Source organism: Geotrypetes seraphini, chromosome 4 (assembly GCF_902459505.1).
Source record: "Geotrypetes seraphini chromosome 4, aGeoSer1.1, whole genome shotgun sequence".
NCBI classification, from domain to species: Eukaryota; Metazoa; Chordata; class Amphibia; order Gymnophiona; family Dermophiidae; genus Geotrypetes; species Geotrypetes seraphini.
This window is the reverse complement of record NC_047087.1, coordinates 5,048,499-5,070,972: the sequence shown is the minus strand read 5'-3', so window position 1 is coordinate 5,070,972 and position 22,474 is coordinate 5,048,499. Positions and strand designations below refer to the sequence as shown.

General features: G+C 43.8%; 1 protein-coding gene across 5 annotated transcripts in view; it reads left to right on the top strand.

Moving 5' to 3' along the window:
• The window catches only part of NFAT5 (nuclear factor of activated T cells 5), a 383,347-nt gene that overhangs the window by 346,297 nt on the left and 14,576 nt on the right, over positions 1 to 22,474 (top strand). For all 5 annotated transcript variants that reach the window (XM_033941877.1, XM_033941880.1, XM_033941878.1 and 2 more), the window contains one exon: positions 20,526 to 20,751. In XM_033941877.1, the coding sequence (XP_033797768.1) occupies positions 20,526 to 20,743 (218 nt within the window). In that variant the 3' untranslated portion in view covers positions 20,744 to 20,751. The remainder of the gene's footprint in view (positions 1 to 20,525; positions 20,752 to 22,474) is intronic.

Sequence of the window (22,474 nt, the reverse complement as noted above, 5' to 3'; positions counted from 1 at the left end):
TTCATGTCCTCACTGACGATCACCCCCAAGTCTCGTTCTGCTTCAGTTCTTGCTAGGATCTCGCCATTAAGGGTGTAAGTCTTGCATGGATTTTGGCTGCCCAGGTGCATGACTTTGCATTTTTTGGCATTGAAGCTGAGTTGCCAGGACCTAGACCAGCGCTCCAGTAGAAGTAGGTCGTGCATCATGTTGTCGGGCATTGAATTTTCGTCTGTTGTGCTTTTGCCCACAACATTGCTTAGTTTGGCGTCATCGGCGAATAATGTTATTTTACCTCGGAGCCCTTCTGCCAAGTCTCTTATATAGATGTTGAACAGGATCGGGCCCAGGACGGAGCCCTGCGGCACTCCACTGATGACCTCCACCATTTCGGAGAGGGTGCCATTCACCACCACTCTCTGAAGCCTACCTCTAAGCCAGTTCCCAATCCATTTCTTCAATGTGTCGCCCAATCCTATAGAATTCATCTTTCTCAGCAACCTGCTTTGTGAAACGCTATCAAATGCTTTGCTGAAATCCAGGTAAACGATGTCCAGGGACTCCCCAACATCCAGCTTCCTCGTCACCCAGTCCAAGAAGCTGATCAGGTTGGATTGGCAGGATCTCCCCTTACTAAATCCATGTTGTCGGGGATCCCATAGATTCTCCTTGTTTATGATCATATCCAATTGGCGTTTGATTAGAGTTTCCATTAGTTTACTCACTATTGATGTGAGACTCACTGGTCTGTAGTTTGCTGTCTCCATCTTGGAGCCTTTCTTATGGAGTGGAATGACGTTAGCCGTCTTCCAGTCCTACGGGACGTTACCTGTACTAAGGGAGAGATTGAAGAGCGCGGATAGCGGTTCCGCCAAGACATCACACAACTCCCTGAGCACCCTTGGGTGTAGGTTGTCAGGCCCCATCGCCTTGTTAACCTTGAGCTTTGACAGCTCGCAGTAGACACTGCTGGGTGTAAACTCGAAATTACTAAATGGGTCAACTGATTCAACCCTTGTCAGTAGATGAGGGCCTCGCGGGTGAAGACTGAGCAGAAGTATTAATTTAACAGTTGGGCTTTTTCCGAGTCCGTTTCTACATAGTCTCCGTCTGGTTTTTTGAGACGTACTATCCCGCCTGAGTTCTTATTTCTGTCACTGATAAACCTGAAGAAGGATTTATCTCCTTTCTGGATGTTCTTTGCTAGAGACACCTCCATGCGGAATTTGGCCTCCCTAACTGCTGTTTTGACGGCTTTTGACTTGCCAGATAGTCTACTCTAGAGTCCTGTTTCCCTGATTGTTAGAGATGAATGCTTTTTTCTTCTCCTTGATGAGGTCCGAGATCTCCGCAGAGAACCACTGTGGCTTATTGTTCTTACTCCGTTTACTTACTGATTTAACATAGCGGTTTGTTGCTTCCTGTATGGTGGCTTTCAAAGTGGACCACATTTCTTCCACGTTATCGGTTTCTGCTTGGCTTTGTAGCGCCTGGTGAACGAAGTCTCCCATGTCTTGGAAGTTTGTGTCCTTGAATTTAAGGACCTTGGTCAGTGTGGTAGATTTAGTGAAACCTTTCCTGAGATTGAATCATACCATGTTGTGGTCACTGGAGGCCAATGTGTCACCCACCGAGACTTCTGTGACACTTTCTCCATTGGTAAGTATCAGGTCGAGTATTGCCTGATCCCTTGTTGGTTCCAACACCAGTTGCCTGAGTCTTGCTCCCTTCAAAGAGTTTAATAGCTTCCTGCTGCTGCCGGAAGCAGAGGAAAGTGTGACCCAATCCACATCAGGCATGTTGAAGTCACCTACCAATACTGTGTCCCCCCGCAAGGTGATATTCTCTATATCTCCAATTAGTTCCATATCTAGGTCATCCTGTTGTCTTGGGGTTCTGTATACTACGCCAAGATACAGGCATTTGTCCTTCCCTCTGGCCAAATTTACCCAAAGGGATTCCCCAGTGTACTGTACATCTGTGATTCTGGTGACCTTAATGTCATCTTTAGTATATAATGCTACACCTCCTCCCATTTTGGCCCTCCCTGTCCCGACGAAGCAAGTTGTAACCCGGTATGACCATGTCCCACCCGTGGGAGTCCGTGAGCCAGGTCTCAGATATTGCCACCACATCCAGGTCGGCATTCCTCATTTCTGTTTCTAATTCCAGGATCTTGTTTCCCAGACTGTGGGCATTAACGTACATAGCCCTCCATGTTGTGTGTTTGTTACGTCTCAGTGGGGACATTCCCGCTTTAGCAGCTAGGACACTAGCATTATTCGCATGTCTCTTACTCTCCCTAGACCCAGAGCTGCATCGTGTACCTGTTCCGGACTCCCCAGACCCAGAACTACAGTGTGCTTCTATCCCAGACTTGGAAATGTGTGTACCCTGTGGGGGTATTCCCGCTTGGGCTACTTGAACTCCTTTAGTACAATTTGCAATGTGTGTACTCTCGCTGGACCCAGAATTACAATGTGTACTCCCCCTAGACCCATAATTACAATGTGTACTCCCCCTAGACCCAGAATTGCAATGTGACCCAGAATTATAGTGTTTACTTACCTCAGTCTCAAAAAAGTATTGGCAGCTTAGCTCGTCAGGTAGGTTGTTTGTGCCCGTATCCTCCCCCAACTTACCTAGTTTAAAGCCCTGTGAAGTAGGCAGGCTAGACAGTGTCCAAGGACGTTCTTCCCTCTTCTGGTCAGGTGTAACCCGTTTCGTCAGCCGGAAGCCTGAAGTCATAATGCCATGCCAGAACCATGGTGAGACCTCATCTGGAATACTGTGTGCAATTCTGGAGGCCACATTACCGTAAAGATGTGCTGAGAGGATGGTCTCAGGGCTCAAGGATCTCTCGTACAAAGAGAGGCTGAACAAATTGCGGCTCTACTCTCGAAGAACGTAGGGAGAGGAGAGACATGATTGAGACGTTTAAATATATCACCGGACGTATCGAAGTGGAAGATGATATCTTCTGTATTAAAGGACCCACAACCACAAGAGGGCATCCGCTCAAAATCAGGGGCGGGAAATTTCATGGCAACACCAGGAAGTATTTCTTTTTTTTTTTTTTTTTTCAAAAAGTTTTATTACGCAAAAACAATAAGCATACACAGGCAGAATGCCAACAGCATAAACAAGAAAACAATCCCCACAGAAACAACAACAACCCACCCTCCCCCACCCAGGTATATTGCCCACGTAAAAAGCATGGAAGAAAAGTCCACCCATGGTCAAAACCAGTACATTATGCAAGGCCTCTCCAAGCTCCTTAGGCACCCCATATTCTAGGAAAAAGTACCACAAATATCTGTCCGTAAAGCAGTCAGTTTAGACATGAGATAGATATCATCCAATTTAAGAAAGGAAGTATTTCTTCACCGAAAGAGTGGTTGATCATTGGAATGAGCTTCCGATACAGGTAATCGAGGCCAACAGCGTGCCAGATTTTAAGAGTAAATGGAATGCCCACATGAGATCCCTAAGAGGGTAGAGTTAAGAGTTGGGTCGTTAGGAGTGGGATCTCTAGGAAAGTAAACCTAGGGGGTGGGTCAGTTTGGGTGGGCAGACATGGGCTATGGCCCTTTTCTGCTGTCATTTTCTATATTTCTATGTACCAACCCTTCAAGAAATCAAGAGGTGCTTAAGCACAATAAACATCAAAGGAGCAAGCATCGATTCTTCTCTTGAAGCAGTTTTTCTCTTGAAATGATTTTTCTCAATCTTTGGCCCATGTATCCTAGATCTGGTCAAATCCAGCTTAGCCTTTGGAAAAAAAATCAATCTACCCGATTAGATTAAGGACCACAAAATTAGCACCCAGGAAATATCTAATTATCGGCCCATAGCCAATATTCCCTTTTTAGTTAAGCTCACTGAAAAAATAGTCTTCTCTCAAATTATCGATTTCATTGAAAAAACAATGGTCCTACTCCCTAACCAAACCGGATTTCGCCAGCACCATTCAACCGAACTCTCACTCATAGGTCTAACCACAAAGGTACTTTATCACCTCGATCACCAATCAGTTTTGCTCATTTCTTAGGATCTCTCCTCTGCATTTGACACAATCGACCACACACTCCTTCTATCATGTCTCCAAGAAATTGGAATCTCTGACCAAGTCTTCGACTGGTTGTCCTCTTTCTTTACTGAAAGATCAACCAATGTAGTTTTCAATACCTCATCTTCAGAATCTTTTATAAACAAATATGGTATCCCTCAAGGCTCTGTCTTATCCCCCCTGTTCTTTAACATCTTTATAGCACTACTTTTAACCCTAGGCCAATCCATTGGCTTTACAATGTTTGCTTATGCAGACGATGTGCAATTTATTCAATCAATCTGAATGACCCAGACAAAGTAACACTCGTTAACCAGAAACTGGAGAAAGTTAAATCATGGCTAGATTCAAACATGCTAGCTCTCAATGTGGAAAAATCCAAATTAATGATCTTCCCCATCAAAGAAGGTCTGTCGATTCAGGCTCCTCTCAGACTTAACTCCTCAAAGATTAAAATTGTAAATTCATTAAAATTACTAGAGATCACCTTCGACAGTAAATTCAACTACTATCTTCACATTAGTACTGTAGTTCAGCGTTCATTTCATAGACTCCAAATGATAAGATCTCTTGCCAAACTGTTGGAACCTTCCTCTTTAAACATGCTAATTCATTCCCTAGTGATATCATATATTGATTATTGTAACTCCCTTTATAAAGGCATAACAAAAAAAAGAACTAAGACACCTCCAAATTGTGCAAAATACCGCAATAAAAATTATATTTATGCTAAAAAATACAATCATGTTTCCAACCTCTTTCACCACATTGGATGCGTATTGAACACAGAATTAGTTCTAAAATTCTATTACTTACATTCAAACTAAACTAAACCTTAAGTTTATATATCGCATCATCTCCACAAAAGTGGAGCTCGACACGGTTTACAGGAATTAATATAGAAAGGAACTCCAATGGAAAGGAGAAGGGCTTAGTAAAAAGAAAGAAAGAGGGGACTTAGTATAATGGAGAGGGAGGGAGTAGTTACATTTTAGCGAAAAAGCCAGGTTTTCAAATGTTTTCGGAAGCGTTGGAGTAACCAACCTGAATTTATCAATAGTTTACTAATTCCCTATTGTCCATCTAAAACACTTGGTTCTATGTCTCAAAATCTTCTTGCAGTCCCATCCCTCAAGTACATAAACACAATAAAATCTAATAATTTTCCAGTGACTATGCAATCCCTTTGGAATTTTATTCCTAATTATCTTCCTGAAGAATTATCTCTGCTTCATTTTAAAACACAGCTGAAAACATTTTTGTTCAAAGATGCATTCGATACCTAATTGCCTTTATAAGGGCTAAACAGACACCGACAGCAGAAGGCATCATCTTTCCCTTCCCAGTCATTTTCTCCCTAATTGTATTCTTTTCTTAAAATATTGTAGTTCCTACCCTTTTTCCCATTTGTTCCCATTTGTCTTTGAGTATGTTCCGTATATTGTAATTGTCAAATGCAAACCGATCTTTGTCACAAACTGTATTTTTATTAAAGGACCCACGACCACAAGAGGGCATCCGCTCAAAATCAGGGGCGGGAAATTTCATGGCAACACCAGGAAGTATTTCTTTTTTTTTTTTTTTCCAAAAAGTTTTATTACGCAAAAACAATAAGCATACACAGAAGTCTGATTGAGTGGTATAAAACTTTTTAATAAACTTGAAACTCCTAAATGGCCTCACGGGACCGATAACAGAAGTGGAAGTCATGGTTCCACTGGGAACGAGTGATCACAATGTAATCAACTTTAAACTTGACATTGGGAAAGGGAAACATGCCAAAACCTTAACCACCACCTTGAACTTTAAAAAGGGTAAATACGATCGCATGAGAGCCATGGTAGAAAAACGACTTGAGAAGATGGTGGACAAACTTGAAACGGTAGATCAGGCATGGTCCCTACTGAAAAATACTATCACAGAAGCACAAGATCTCTACATTCCGAGGATTTCCAAAGATCGGAGAACAAAGAGCAAAAGAGAACCGGCATGGCTTACCATACAGGTGAAGGAAGCCATAAAAGAAAAGAAGGACTCTTTCAAAAAATGGAAATGCATAAAGACAACCGAAGCCTGGAACAAACATAAAGATGATCAGAAGAAATGTCACAAGGCGGTGAGAGATGCAAAACAGGAATATGAGGAAAAAATAGCCCAGGAGGCCAAAAACTTCAAGCCCTTCTTTAGATACGTGAAAGGGAAAAAACCTGCAAAAGAGGCAGTGGGACCCCTGGACGACCAGGGAAGAAAAGGGTACATCAAGGAAGATAAACAAATCGCAGACAAACTAAATTCCTTCTTTGCGTCCGTCTTTACGAAGGAGGACACCTCAACAATACCTGAAGCGGAGAAAGTGTTTGCAGGAGAAATAGAAGACAGCCTCACCACAGTTGAAGTGGACTTAGACCAGATATACTATCAGATCGACAAACTTAAAAGTGACAAATCCCCTGGACCGGATGGAATTCACCCGAGAGTCTTAAAGGAATTGAAGGTTGAAATCGGAGAGTTATTGCAAAAACTTGCAAACCTGACAATCAGAACTGGACAGATACCGGATGACTGGAGGATAGCGAACGTCACCCCAATTTTCAAAAAATGATCGAGAGGGGAACCGGGCAACTATAGACTTGTGAGTCTTACGTCTGTCCCCGGCAAGATGGTTGAAGCACTGATCAAGGATAGCATAGTCCGGCACTTGGACGCACACGACTTGATGAAACCCAGTCAACATGGATTCAGGAAAGGGAAATCATGTTTGACGAATTTACTCCAATTTTTTGAGACCGTGAACGAACAAATTGATAGTGGGAAGCCGGTGGACATAATATACTTGGACTTCCAGAAAGCGTTCGACAAAGTTCCACACGAAAGACTTCTCAGGAAACTACAAAGCCATGGCATAGAGGGGGATATACAAAGATGGATAGGCAAATGGCTGGAAAACCGAAAGCAGAGAGTGGGCATAAATGGGAAGTTCTCCGACTGGGAGAAAGTGACTAGTGGTGTACCCCAGGGCTCGGTACTTGGGCCGATCCTTTTTAATATTTATATCAATGACCTGGAGGAAGGAACATCCAGTGAGATCATCAAGTTTGCAGACGATACAAAACTATGCCGGGCGATCAGATTGCAGGAGGATAGAGAGAAACTCCAGAGCGACTTGTGTCGGTTAGAAACATGGGCGGAGAAATGGCAGATGAAGTTCAATGTGGAGAAATGCAAGGTAATGCATTTAGGCAATAAGAATAAGGAATACGAGTATACAATGTCAGGTGCAACTCTGGGGAAGAGCGAACAAGAAAAGGACCTGGGTGTACTGATAGATAGGACCCTGAAGCCGTCGGCACAATGCGCGGCAGCGGCAAAGAAGGCAAATAGAATGTTGGGCATGATAAAGAAAGGAATCTCGAGTAGATCGGAGAAAGTTATAATGCCGCTTTATAGGGCAATGGTCAGACCACACTTGGAATACTGCGTCCAACATTGGTCTCCCTACCTAAAGAAGGATATAAAACTGCTGGAGAGGGTGCAGAGACGAGCAACAAAACTGGTGAAGGGTATGGAGAAACTGGAATACGAGGACAGACTTATAACACTAGGATTGTTCTCCCTTGAGAAAAGGAGACTGCGTGGGGATATGATCGAGACCTTCAAAATACTGAAAGGAATCGACAAAATAGAGCAGAGAAGATTATTTACATTGTCCAATTTGACACGGACTAGAGGACATGTAATGAAGCTAAGGGGGGACAGGTTCAGGACTAATGTCAGGAAGTTCTGCTTCACTCAGAGAGTGGTTGACACCTGGAATGCCCTCCCAGAGGAGATTATTGCAGAATCGACCGTCCTAGGCTTCAAGAGCAAACTAGATGCATATCTCCTTAAGAGAGGCATATAAGGATATGGTGGACTATAAATTACGCCAGGTGTACACCTGGCAGGGCCTCCGCGTGTGCGGATCGCCGGACTTGATGGACCGAAGGTCTGATCCGGAGATGGCAGTTCTTATGTTCATACTTTAGGGCTCAAGTAGAGGAAGTCTCTCTGGCTTTCCATCCTGAGGTTGTCAGATTTTCTGAAGAGACCACCAGTGTGGCAGCCTTTTCCAGCTTGGAATCTCAACACTGTACTATGTTCTCCGAGTAAGGCTCAATATGAATCTTTGCAAGAGATGTCGCTGATGGATATTACTATCAAGACAGTATTTCTGGTGGCTATCGTCTTGACAAGGAGGGTTTCAGAGCTTCAGGCTCTGTCATGCAGAGAATCATTCTTCAGATTCACGAAGACCAGGATCTCCCTGCGCACAGTTCCCTCTTTTCTGCCTAAGGTAGTCTTGGCTTTCCATGTGAATGAGGAAGTTCAGCTCCCAGCCTTCCATTCCACTGGGTCAAAGAAAAAGGATGTCTCGAGGTAATAAATAATTTTCAAATATTGGATCATCTGAGGAAAACTAGCCTCTAAAGCTTCCATTGCACAAGGGATTCGTAAGGCTATTTCTACAACAGGCTTATCTGTCCCGCCCTAGGCTTGAAGGACTGCTTTGATACGTTCCACTGGTTCAAGACGCATATGCCTTTTGCACTAGAAGGGAAGATTAGGTTCTTACCTCAATAACCTTCTTTCTAGTACAAAAGTATATGAATCTTGATGACCCATCCTGTCAGATGTTATTTTTGCCTGCTTACTATCTCAGACATATGTATTTATTCCTATGCTTGACCGTCTGCTGTCAAAATGTCTGAAGAGTGATGAATACCCGAAAGTTTTCCACAGCATTCAAGAGTGAGCCTCCTCGAGGGGAGGTGCCATATGGCTGATTCTCTAACAATTAAAAAAAAAAAAGTATTAACACTGGAAGTTATGGGAGCCATATCATTGTTAGTATCGGTTGCACTCAGGTAGATGGCGTGTTGGGTTTCATCTTGGTTTTATTAAATTCTTATATTGCATGTTTACTAATTGTTTAATTTGAAGTCAGAGCAGACTCTGGCTGAGTGAGGAGTTCCCCACCCCTACCCCCTCCTTATTTTTTCTCTTTGTAGTGTTTCTCAACTGCTTTGGTATGAACTGAAAGTGCACAGAGCAAGGTTAGAGGATGTGGAGCTGAAAAATGTAGATGATGCCTTCTACACAAACTCGCAAGTAGATGTAAATAACCCACTGGTTCAAGACTCATATGCCTTTCTATAGAAAGAAGATTATTGAGGTAAGAACCTAATTGTCCCCTGTGGGCTTTCAGCCTCTTTTGAGGGCCTTTAAATTGCCTTTCCTTCATTCCTTATAATTACTAGAGTCTCCTTTGAGGATCTTCTGGAATAGTCTCTTCTTTACAATTGCATCATAGTGAACTGGGGAGCAAAGAAGTCCTTTGTCTTAGAGTTACTTAAGCTGGAAAAGGGCAAAGAACCTAAAATATCCATTCCAGTTTCATGGGGGGGGGGGGGTTCTCTTCCTTTCTTCCATGCCTATTCATGTTACCCCACTGCACCTGGCTACACTTTTCTACTAGTAGTCTACTAATAAGTTTAAGTTTATTAGGATTTTATATACCGCCTATCAAGGTTTTCTAAGCGGTTTTACAATCAGGTACTCAAGCATTTTCCCTATCTGTCCCGGTGGGCTCACAATCTATCTAACGTACCTGGGGCTATGGAGGATTAAGTGACTTGCCCAAGGTCACAAGGAGCAGCACGGGGTTTGAACCCACAACCCCAGGGTGCTAAGGCTGTAGCTTCAACCACCGCGCCACACACTCCTCCAATAGGTTTCAATGTCTAGTTAATTCTTTCCTAGAGGGCCAACTCTGGTACTGCTTCCTTGTTTCTTTCTCTATTTATGGTATTTCAGTTAAAGATCTTGTTCTGCAGTGGTAATTTTTCTCCTCATTCTTCCATAAATTCCAACTTGACTATTTAGCTATTTATTTCAGCTTTTTTTTTTTTTTTTTTTTTTTTTAGTACTTCCTTATTAAGAGAGAGACTCTAGAAACTTTCTCAAGCTCATCCTGGCTTCAACATGTTCACTGCTGCATCACCTCTTTGGTCTTTGCACTCTTAACCATTTAGACCTTATCTTTTACTCCCACCCTATTGAGGATTGCTTTGCTATATCTAATCTAATGTAATATGCAACTTATTAATTGCACTATACCAAAAAGGTTCAAGGTGATTTACATTCAAATAGGCTGTAAAATGTACGGATAGGTACAAAAGCAATCCATCCGCTATAATAATTCCCTTAGCGCGCATGCACACTTCATACCTGGTGGCTCCATGTGTCCGTAGCTCCGTGGCTTCGCATGCGCAGTAGAAGTAGTCAGCGGTGGTTTCTTCTGCGTATGCGGAGGCACATGAAGCAGGGACGCATGGAGGCGACTCCCGTCCTCACTCTGTCTAACAGTGATGTCAAACTCGCGGCCCCCCAGGTACTGTTCTGCGGCTCACAGTCTGGCTGGCTCCCTTACCCTTGCCAAAGGTTGTTTTTTGTTTTATTTGAATTTTATAATTTTATAAAAGTACAATACAGTAGCAACAATCCCACATCACTGGGATACATCACAGTAGAAAATCACAACAATGCAACAACACAATATGTATTACATAACAGCCACTTCCTCATCAGTAGCCAGCTCTGCCCTCTTCATATCATGTAGTGTAAAATAAAATAATAACAACCAAAAATAAAATAATACAAAACATATTAAACTCCATATGGAAGTCCCTTTGTGGTTCCTTCAGAGAGACTCCCGTATTTCCCCACAAACTCCCCCCCTCAGCTCGAAGAAAGGATTAAATAAAATGGAATATTTTGTCCCAAGTCCGTTCCTGCTGCACATAATAACCATGATGCTGAGCAGCTAGATATTCCATCTGTGCTAGTTTTTTGAATTTGACCAACCACTCCTTCCCCGATGGAGCAACGTTTTTTTTTTGCAGTGCTGTGCAATCAGACATTTTGCCGCTGCCAAACCCATATGCACAAGCTTAGTCTGCCAGGGAGCATCTCTAAGATTATGCAATCCAAGCAGGCAAACCTGGGGTAAAAACTGTAATGGGTCCTGTATCCACTGTGTTAGTGTATGAGTAACATGTAACCAAAATTTATTAATCATCCCACACTCCCACCAGAGCCAGGACCCTTACCACACCTCCAACAGGAATCAGGGACCTGAGGGTACATGACATGTAACCGCTCAGAGGTCAAATACCAATGTGTCAGAATTTTACATGCATTTTCCTGCACCAATATACAATGAGACGCTCTCTGTACCACAGCACAGATTATAGACCAGTCCTCTTCAGTGAAATGAATCCAAAGATCCTGCTCCCATTTCAACCTAAAAGGAAGTGATACCACCACCCGCCCTCTCAAATATCTATACAAAACGGAAATCGGTCTAGGCACTTTACCCAATAATACCCATAAATTTTCCAAATATTCAGTCCCCTGAGGATTCCCCTTATCCCAACCAACCGATATCATAAAATGCCTCAACTGCATATATGCAAAAAAGTCCAGGCTCCCTAGCAACTAACTCATCAAAAGAAGGCAACAATCCCCCTACAAGCACATCTCTAAATGTGACATAACCCTTGGATTCCCACCTACGAAACGCCCCCCTTGTCCTTCCCTGCAGGAAACTGTGGTTCCCCTCGAATGGGAGCAAGAGAGGAAAGACCTCCGCCACCCCTCTCTCCACTATGCAGGGACCCCAAACCCTCACCAAATGGCAAAAAAATGGATTCTGTTGCCCCCATAATCTCTCAGGAACCGACAAAAGTCCACAACCAAGTTTTCAAAGAACAGTGAGGGACATAGCTTTGTTCCATTTGAACCCCTGGTTTAAATTCCGCTATCCCCCAATCTAGAATGAGACAAAGGTATGCCACCTCGTAATACCAGTACAGGTTTGGAAACGCCCGTCCCCCCTCTTCTCGAGCTGTCCAGAGCACCTGCTGACTCATCCTGGGGTGCTTCTCCTGCCAAATAAAAGATCGAAATTTCCTATGTAATACCTTCAAGATTCCCTTAGGCACTTCTATGGGGAGGGTTTGAAACAAAAATAACAAACACGGTAAAACATTCATTTTAATAACTGCAATACGCCCCCACCAAGGCAACCACAACCCCTGCCATTTCTGCATATCCATCCACACTAATTGTACTATCCTAGAAAATTTGAGATCATATAAACGCGATAAATCACTTGGAATCTGAATACCCAAATATTGAAGATGACCCCTTGCCCGCCGAACTGGAAAAGAATCAACTAACCACTGTTCCTCACCCTCCTCCAAGGATATATTCAAAAATTCTGACTTGCCCATATTGACCATAAACCCCAAAAATCCACTGAATTTCCAGAACACCTCTAAAAGCACAGGAAAGGTAAGCTCCGGGTATTTCACATAAAATAGAATATCATCTGCAAAAAGCGCCAGTTTATGCTCCCGTCCCCCCAACTGAATATCTCTAACATAAGAATTGCCACTGCTGAGTCAGACCAGTGGTCCATCATGCCCAGCAGTCCGTTCACGCGGCGGCCCTCTGGTCTAAGACCAGCATCCTAACTGAGACTAGCCCTACCAGCGCACGTTCTTGTTCAACAGAAACTTGTTTAACTTTGTCTTGAATCCTTGAAGGGTGTTTTCCCCTATAACAGCCTCTGGAAGAGCGTTCCAGCTTTCTACCACTCTCTGGGTGAAGAAGAACTTCTTTACATTTGTACGGAATCTATCCCCTTTCAACTTTAGAGAGTGCCCTCTTGTTCTCCCTACCTTGGAGAGGGTGAACAACCTGTCCTTATCTACTAAGTCTATCCCCTTCAGTACCTTGAATGTTTCGATCATGTCCCCTCTCAATCTCCTCTGTTAGAGAGAGAAGAGGCCCAGTTTCACTAATCTTTCGCTGTACGGCAGCTCCTCTAGCCGCTTAACCATCTTAGTCACTCTTCTCTGGACCCTTTCGAGTAGTACCGTGTCCTTCTTCAGGTACGGCGACCAGTGCTGGACGCAGTACTCCAGGTGAGGGCGTACCATGGCCCGGTACAGCAGCATGATAACCTTCTCTGATCTGTTCATGATCCCCTTCTTTATCATTCCTAGCATTCTGTTTGCCCTTTTTGCTGCCGCCGCACATTGTGTGGACGGCTTCATCGACTTGTCGATCAGAACTCCCAAGTCTCTTTCCTGGGAGGTCTCTCCAAGTACCGCCCCGGACATCCTGTATTCGTGCATGAGATTTTTGTTACCGACATGCATCACTTTACACTTATCCACGTTGAACCTCATCTGTCATGTCGATGCTCATTCCTCGAGCTTGATTATGTCACGTTGCAGATCTTTGCAATCCGCCTGCGTCTTTAGTACTCTGAATAACTTCGTATCATCCGCAAATTTAATCACCTCGCTCGTCATACCTATGTCCAGATCATTTATAAAGATGATAAAGAGCACGGGTCCAAGCACCGAGCCCTGCGGCACCCCACTGGTGACGCTATTCCAGTCTGAGTATTGTCTATTTACCCCCACTCTCTGTTTCCTATGCTCCAGCCAGTTTTTAATCCACGTGAGTATTTCACCCTCAATTCCATGGCTTGCAATTTTCCGAAGTAGTCGTTCATGTGGAACCTTGTCGAATGCCTTCTGAAAATCCAGATATACAATGTCGACTGGATCACCCTTGTCTATCTGTCTGTTTACTCCCTCAAAGAAGTGCAGCAAGTTTGTCAAACACGATCTGCCTTTGCTAAAACCGTGCTGACTGTAACATAGTAACATAGTAGATGATGGCAGATAAAGACTTGAATGGTCCATCCAGTCTGCCCAACCTGATTCAATTTAAATTTTTTTAATTTTTTCTTCTTAGCTAGTTCTGGGCAAGAATCCAAAGCTTTACCCTGTACTGTGCTTAGGTTCCAACTGCCGAAATCTCTGTTAAGACTTACTCCAGCCTATCTACACCCTCCCAGCCATTGAAGCCCTCCTCAGCCCATCCTCCACCAAACGGCCATATACAGACACAGACCGTGCAAGTCTGCCCAGTAACTGGCCTAGTTCAATATTTAATATTATTTTCTGATTCTAGATCTTTTGTGTTCATCCCACTCTTCTTTGAACTCAGTCACAGTTTTACTCTCCACCACCTCTCTCAGGAGCGCATTCCAGGCATCCACCACCCTCTCCGTAAAGCAGAATTTTCTAACATTGCCTTTGAATCTACCACCCCTCAACCTCAAATTATGTCCTCTGGTTTTACCATTTTCCTTTCTCTGAAAAAGATTTTGTTCTACGTTAATACCCTTCAAGTATTTGAACGTCTGAATCATATCTCCCCTGTCTCTCCTTTCCTCTAGGGTATACATATTCAGGGCTTCCAGTCTCTCCTCATACGTCTTCTGGCGCAAGCCTCCTATCATTTTCATCGCCCTCCTCTGGACCGCCTCAAGTCTTCTTACGTTCTTCGCCAGATACAGTCTCCAAAATTGAACACAATACTCCAAGTGGGGCCTTATAAATGACCTGTACAGGGGCATCAACACCTTCTTCCTTATACTGACTACGCCTCTCTTTATACAGCCCAGCATCCTTCTGGCAGCAGCCACTGCCTTGTCACACTGTTTTTCACCTTTAGATCTTCGGATACTATCACCCCAAGGTCCCTCTCCCCGTCCGTGCATATCAGCTTCTCTCCTCCTAGCATATACAGTTCCTTCCTATTATTAATCCCCAAATGCATTACTCTGCATTTCTTTGTATTGAATTTTAGTTGCCAGGCATTAGACCATTCCTCTAACTTTTGCAGATCCTTTTTCATATTTTCCACTCCCTCTTCGGTGTCTACTCTGTTACAAATCTTGGTATCATCTGCAAAAAGGCACACTTTTCCTTCTAACCCTTCAGCAATGTCACTCACAAACATATTGAAGTTTCAAGTTTCAAGTTTATTAATAAAATTTGATTAATCGCCTATTAGAATCACTAAGCGATGTACAAATCAAAAATATAGTAAAATAAAAGAGATGCACATTTAACAATACTCTTATGTCTAAAACAAACATGAGATTGGGAAGGAAAGGATAAAAGTTACAATTTCCAATTGGGGTAGAAGAAGGGAAAAAAACAAAAGGAGATGGGAAGTAAACCACAGCATTCTTAGGGATCTAACTCTGCATTTAAATATTGAAGGCATCTTTAAATAAATAGGATTTTAAAAGTTTTTTAAATATTAAAACATCTTTTTCATTACGAATATATTGAGGAAGGGCGTTCCACCATAGGGGACCAGTCACGGAGAATATATCTGCTCTTCTTGTACCAATGATTTTCAGGGAGGGGACTGAAAGAAGGTTCTGGCCAGCAGAACGAAGTGAGCATTGGGAATTGTGAAGTATTAAGATTGGCCCCAGCACTGATCCCTGAGGAACTCCACTACTCACCCGTTTCCGTCAAGGTGATCAATGATGCTGTCCTTTATCAGTGACTCTACCATCTTTCCCGGTACATAGGTCAGACTCACCGGTCTGTAGTTCCCCTGATCTCCTCTCGAACCTTTCTTGAAGATAGGTGTAACATTCGCTATCTTCCAGTCTTCCGGAATCTTTCCCAATTTGATCGACAGATTGGCTATTAGTTGAAGCAGTTCAGCTATGGTCCCTTTCAGTTCCTTGATGACCCTCGGATGGATGCCATCTGGTCCCGGGATTTTATCGCTCTTAAGCATATCAATCTGCCTACATACCTCTTCTAGACTGACTGTCAATCCTGTCAGCTTTCCGTCTTCGTTTCCAGCATATAGCCTGATGGGTTCCGGTATGCTGTGTACATCTTCTTCGTTAAATACAGATGCAAAAAATGTGTTCAGTTTGTTAGCGATTGCTTTGTCCTCCTTTAGTGCTCCCTTTATTCCATGGTCATCCAACGGTCCCACCACTTCCTTTGCGGGTCGTTTCCCCTTAATATATCGAAAGAACGGCTTGAAGTTCTTCGCCTCCTTGGCTATTTTTTCCTCGTAGTCTCTTTTGGCCCCTTTTACCGCCTTATGGCACCTGCGTTGATGTTGTTTGTGCTTGTTCCAGTTTTCATCCGTTTTTGACCTTTTCCATTCCTTAAATGAAGTTTTTTTGTCTCTGATCGCTTCCTTCACCTCTACAGTGAGCCACGCCGGTTCTTTGTTCTTTTTCCTCTTGGATCCCTTGTTGATACGCAGTATATATATGTATTTTGCTCCTCGCTGACTGTGTCCTTAAAAAGGGACCAAGCTTGCTCTAGCGTTTTTACAGTGCTTATCCTCTTCTTAATCTTCTTCCCTACCATGAGTCTCATCCCTTCGTAATTCCCTTTTCAGAAGTTCAGTGCCGTGGCTGTAGTTTTGGACCGATGTTTCTCCCCTGCGTCCAGATCAAAGCGGATCATATTGTGATCACTGCTTCCCAGCGTCCCTTCTACTTCTACATTTTGTGCTGATCCTCGCAGGCCATTTAGAATTAAGTCCAGAATTGCATTTCCTCTAGTATTTTCCTTGACAAGTTGTTCCAGGAAGCAATCGCCTACAGCATCCAAGAACTTGGTCTCTCTAATGCAGCCGGAGATGCCTAGGTTCCAGTCTATTCCCGGATAGTTGAAGTCACCCATGATAACTGTGTTGCCTCCCTTGCAGTTGCGTTTAATCTCGTCTGTCATTTCTTCATCAATTTCTTTGGACTGCCCTGGGGGTCGGTAGTAGATGCCGATCTTCGTTTCCAGGCCATTTGTTCCTGGAATTTTGACCCATAGAGACTCTAACTTATCCGTCAGTTGTGGCGTGTTCTCTCCAGCAGATTCAATTTCCTCTTTGACATATATGGCAATGCCCCCACCTTTTTGAGCCACTCTGTCTCTGCGGTATAGTTTGTATCCCAGTAGCACAGTGTCCCAGACATTTTCCTCAGTCCATCATGTTTCCGTGATGCCTATAATGTCAACGTTATCTTTTTGTGCTATGGCTTCTAATTCACCCATCTTATTTGTAAGGCTCCTTGCGTTTGTGTACATACACTTGAGTTTGCAGCTTTTTCCTTTCTTGCATTTCCTTCCCTCTTGTGTCCTTTTCGATCTCTCTTGCCTGTAATCCGGTGAGTCTTTCCCTCTATCTTCTTGCACGGTATCCTCTGGGTATACCGGTTCCCGAACCATCAACTCTCTCTCTCTGTCGACTGTCGGCTTTCCCCTTCTTCCTAGTTTAAAAACTTGTCCACTTCTCTCTTGATGTTGCTTGCAAGTAGCCTCGTTCCATCTCTGCTGAGGTGGAGTCCATCCTTCCTGTAGAGCTTGCTCTTCCCTCAGAACGTTATCCAGTTGCGCACAAAGTGGAATCCTTCTTCCTCACACCAGCGCCGCATCCACGCGTTGACTGCTTGCAGCTCCATCTGCCTATTCTCATCTGCACTGGGTATCGGCAGGATCTCCGAGAATGCTATCCTCTGCGTTCTGGTCTTCAGCTTCCTTCCTAGCATCCCCCTGTTCTCTAATATAACAGGCTAACAGCTCTAAATACAGGGCAAAAAGCAAAGGTGACAGTGGACATCCCTGTCTAGTCCCTCTTGCAATTGTAAAATAATCCATATAAAACCCATTAACTTTAATACATGCCTGTGGCCCCAAATAAAAATTGCGTATCCACCTCTCAAATGCTCTCCCTATCCCCATCTTTTCCATAATCGCCCACAAAAATTCCCAACACACTTGATCAAATGCTTTTTCAGCATTGATTGATAACAAGACCATTTTACTATGACGTCGTTACGCCTCCCACACCAAATGCAGGGTTCGACGAATATTGTCCCCCGCTTGACGCTTCTGAATAAATCCAGATTGATCAACATGGACAAGTCCCAGCAGCACAGTCCCAATCTCAGAGCCAATACTTTAGTCAAAATTTTGGCGTCAACATTCAATAATGAAATAGGACGGTATGCACCACAAAGCTCCGGATCTTTGCCAGGTTTTAATAATACCGTGATCCCTTCCTCTCCCATAGAAGATGGAATAGAACCCCCATTCTGCACCCAATTTTCCAAAGTTATTTTTAAGTTCAAAGCCACCGCGGCGGCTCCTCTCACAAGCCGCACCTGCATCGGCAGCCTCTCTGACGTCACGTCAGAGAGAAGGCTTCTGACGCAGGCGCAGATCGTGAGAGGAGCTGCCACGGCAGCTTTAAACTCAAAAATAACTTCGGTAAGGGAGCCGGCCAGAAACACTGCTGCACAGGGAAGTGGGGTGGGAGGAGGGAAATGCTGCTGCTGCTGCACAGGGAAGTAGGGTGAGAGGAGGAAAATGCTGCTGCACAGGGAACTGGAGGGGGAGGGAATGCTGCTGCTGCATAGGGAAGTGGATGGAGGGAAATGCTGCTGCATAGGGAAATGGAGGGGGAGGGAATGCTGCTGCAGCACAGGGAAGTGGGGGGTAAGGAAATGCTGCTGCTGCACAGGGAAAGATGGGAGGGAAATGCTGCTGCTGCTGCTGCACAGGGAAGTGGGGTGAGAGGAGGAAAATGCTGCTGCACAGGGAACTGGAGGGGGAGGGAATGCTGCTGCTGCATAGGGAAGTGGATGGAGGGAAATGCTGCTGCATAGGGAAATGGAGGGGGAGGGAATGCTGCTGCAGCACAGGGAAGTGGGGGGTAAGGAAATGCTGCTGCTGCACAGGGAAAGATGGGAGGGAAATGCTGCTGCTGCTGCTGCACAGGGAAGTGGGGTGAGAGGAGGAAAATGCTGCTGCACAGGGAACTGGAGGGGGAGGGGATGCTGCTGTTGCATAGGGAAGTGGATGGAGGGAAATGCTGCTGCACAGGGAAATGGAGGGGGAGGGAATGCTGCTGCTGCATAGGGAAGTGGATGGAGGGAAATGCTGCTGCACAGGGAAATGGAGGGGGAGGGAATGCTGCTGCTGCACAGGGAAGTGGGGGGTAGGGAAATGCTGCTGCTGCACAGGGAAAGATGGGAGGGAAATGCTGCTGCTGCTGCACAGGGAAGTGGGGTGGGGGAGGGAAATGCTGCTGTTGCACAGGGAAATGGCGGGGGAGGGAAATGCTGCTGCACAGTGAAGTGGGGGGAGAGGGAAAGGGGGCCAGGGAGCGAACTTGCTTTGCTTTGGGGGGAGGGGTGTGCTGGGGGGCAGGGAGCAATCTTGGTTTGCTTTGGGAGGTGAGACAGAAAGGGGCCACGGAGAAAGACAAAGAAAGGCAGGTAGGCAGGGGGGGTCACAGAAAGACAGGCAGGCAGCACATGAGAACGAAAGACAGCGGGCAGGGAGAGAGACAGAAAGAAAGACAGAGACAGGGGGCCAGAGAGACAGACAGACAGAAAGAAAGACAGGCAGACAGCGGGAGAGAGAAAGAAAGAAAGAAAGAGACAGCGGCAGGGAGAGAGACAGACAGACAAAGGGGGCAGGGAGAGAGACAGAAAGAAAGGAAGAAAGAGACAGAAAAACAGACAAAGGGGGACAGGGAGAGAGACAGAAAGACAGACAGACAGACATATATTCTAGCACCCGTTAATGTAACAGGCTTAAATACTAGTAATTTAAATATCATACCATGAATATTATTACAACAAGTCATATAAAAAAGTTTGCATATTTTTATGAAACCTTAAGTAATGTGAACAGGTAGATTATTCCAAATTGTAATAGCAGCATAAGCAAAAGAGGAATTGAGCTGTCGTTTATACCGTATTCCTCTAATCTGTGTATTATGTAGTAATAAAGTACCACATAATCTGGTGGAAGAATAATGCAAATGGGAAAAAAGCAAAATCAGATTATCTGAAGTCAGTCTGTAATATATGATAAACTATGCAAGCTGATTTAAACTTAATTCACCTCTCAACCGATGAATGCAACCCTTCCATATCTTTTAGAGCAAAACTTAATTGAACTGCAGTGTTCTGGACTGGTCAGGTATGGATAAGAGAATTTTTATTCCCTTTAGTCCTACCAGACCAGTCCAGAAACTCCCTTATGGTAACTATTTGTTGTTTCAGTCCATTTTGTGGATGGCTTTGTTTCTCTTGGATATTTCCATGACATATTATGTATCATGCATCTCCTACTCAGTGGGGTGTGTATACCTACCCGGTTGATATTGGCTCAGTGTGGTATTTTGCCTCAACTTTTCATTATGAAACAACATTTTGTACTTGAGCACCATTTCTTGGCTATTCGTAATACTGAGCATTCTATGGCTATACAATCCCCTTTTAAGGGGAAAACATAAGGAACTGTTTTTTTTTTCTCTGTCTCTATCCGCTGGTCAATGGACACAACACCTACTTTTTCTGGACTGGTCCAGTAGGACTAGATGAAAGAAAATTATCAGGAAAGACATAATTTTTCCTTCATGAGGCATTCTGAAACTTTTTTGAAGTTATAATATAGGTTGTAAATGTAAAGGTTAAATAAGAACTTTATTCATATTTGCTTTTTCTGCTTTCCAGACTGTGGCCAGCTTTTAACTTCAACCACAGTGCCAGAGGAGTTAATGGCATTAAGACAAGCAGGACAGAACCAAAGTGAAGGATCTTCAGTTAATACATTATTATCCCAACAGTTGTCGGAGAATTCATCTATCGCCACTGATCAGAGCATGGAAAAGATTGATCATCTCCTGGTTTCCTTGCAAAACCAGGGGAACAATATGGCTGATTCATTTTAATTGAACAAGTGAGCAACTTGTTACTATTTTGATGATTGAAATACATATTTACTTTAGTATGACAATTATGTCCCACATTTGGCCTCTTGAGTTCAGCGCAGCTTACAATTATTGTCAAAGAGCAGAAGAAAATAATTAATAAAGCTTCAGTGTGGAGCTGTAGATAATGTCAAAACTGCAATACACTTCTCCCTCAATATTCGCGGGGGCTAGGGGCAGAGCCGGCCCGCGAATAATGTTTCAGGCCGGTTCTGATCCACCTCCCGCCTTCCCCTGGAATCCCGTACCTTACCCGAGAGACTACGGGAGCTCAAGGCAGCCATTTCCTATGAGTGATCTGCATGGGGCAGGAGTGTAGGAAGATCGCTACTACCCCGAAAGCCTGCCAGACCACCAGGTAAGGTTCCAGGGAGTCTCAGAGGGCTTAAAAATAGTCCCCAAAATTAAAATCGATTAAAAAAAAAATTGCGAATAGCCGAATCCGTGGATATTGAAACCGCGGATTCGGAGGGAGAAGTGTAAATGTATCTTCTAATAATTGTACTTGAAGAGGATAAGCTACTTAATCAACTATTCATTTAACACAAACTTTTTAAACCAAAGTATTAATCTGGATTTATACCCCTTATGTTCTAACTTGTCAGTTTACTAATAAGGCTCTGATGGCATTGATAGGCTTCTCATGGGAGAGTGGATAGAAGAGCAGCATTACTTGAATTCTTTGCATGCTGATGCCTATTTGGTAACTTTACCACATGTTACTATTTATAGATACCCTCACCAAGATATATACCAAGCTTAGTATATATCTCAAACTCCTCCTCAGAAGTACCACCTGGGCTCAGAGTTTTCACTGCCCTAGGCTTTATGTACTACCTCCTCACTGTAGCCGCTATCAATTTTTACTTTTAAAATTTTTATTTAACAACCTTTCTATCATATTTCAAGGGTACTTAGCATTTAATTGTGGTCTTCTTTTCAGGGAGGGAAATAGGAGCCCAGGTGGTACTTCTGAGGAGCTGGGGATTATATATTGGATGTGAGGAATTTGAGATACCGTATATACTGAGGGTGGTATATATCTTGGTGAGAGTTTGATTGATGATCCTTACAAGAACATTTATATATAAAAATTGACTATTTATAAACAGTCATCCACAATTTCAGCATCAATACTGCTTTCCTTCCCATCTAGGCAAACAGAAGTCCAGAGTAACAAAATTACTGGCTATATGGATAGATGTGGTTTACTGGGGCACAACCAACATGAATTCAGCAAACAAACGTCTTGCCATGGAGTCATTATAGAAAGTGCATTGAAATCCTCTGCTCCCATTGTGGCAGTGATCAAAAAACCAAATAGAATGTCAGGAATTATTCAGAAAGAGAAGGGGACTATTGTAATAGTTCAAGTTTGGTTTTATTTGATACTAGTCTTTAAGCCCGTTACATTAATGGGTGCTAGAACATATGTGTGTGTCTGTCTTTTTTTCTCTCTCTCTCCTTAGCCGCTTTCTTTCTTTCTGCCTTTCTTTTTCCTTGGCTGTCCATCACCACCCCTTGCCTGCTCCCCCTGTCCATTTTCCCTTCCTTTTACCTCCACTGTGTCCACCACCACCCCTTCACTGCTCTCCTTATGCAGCAGCAGCCCTTCTCCCTTTGTTTTACCTCCCCCCTGTCCAGCAGCACCTCTTTCCTTCTCCCCCTGTCCAACATTAGTCCTCCGTTCCT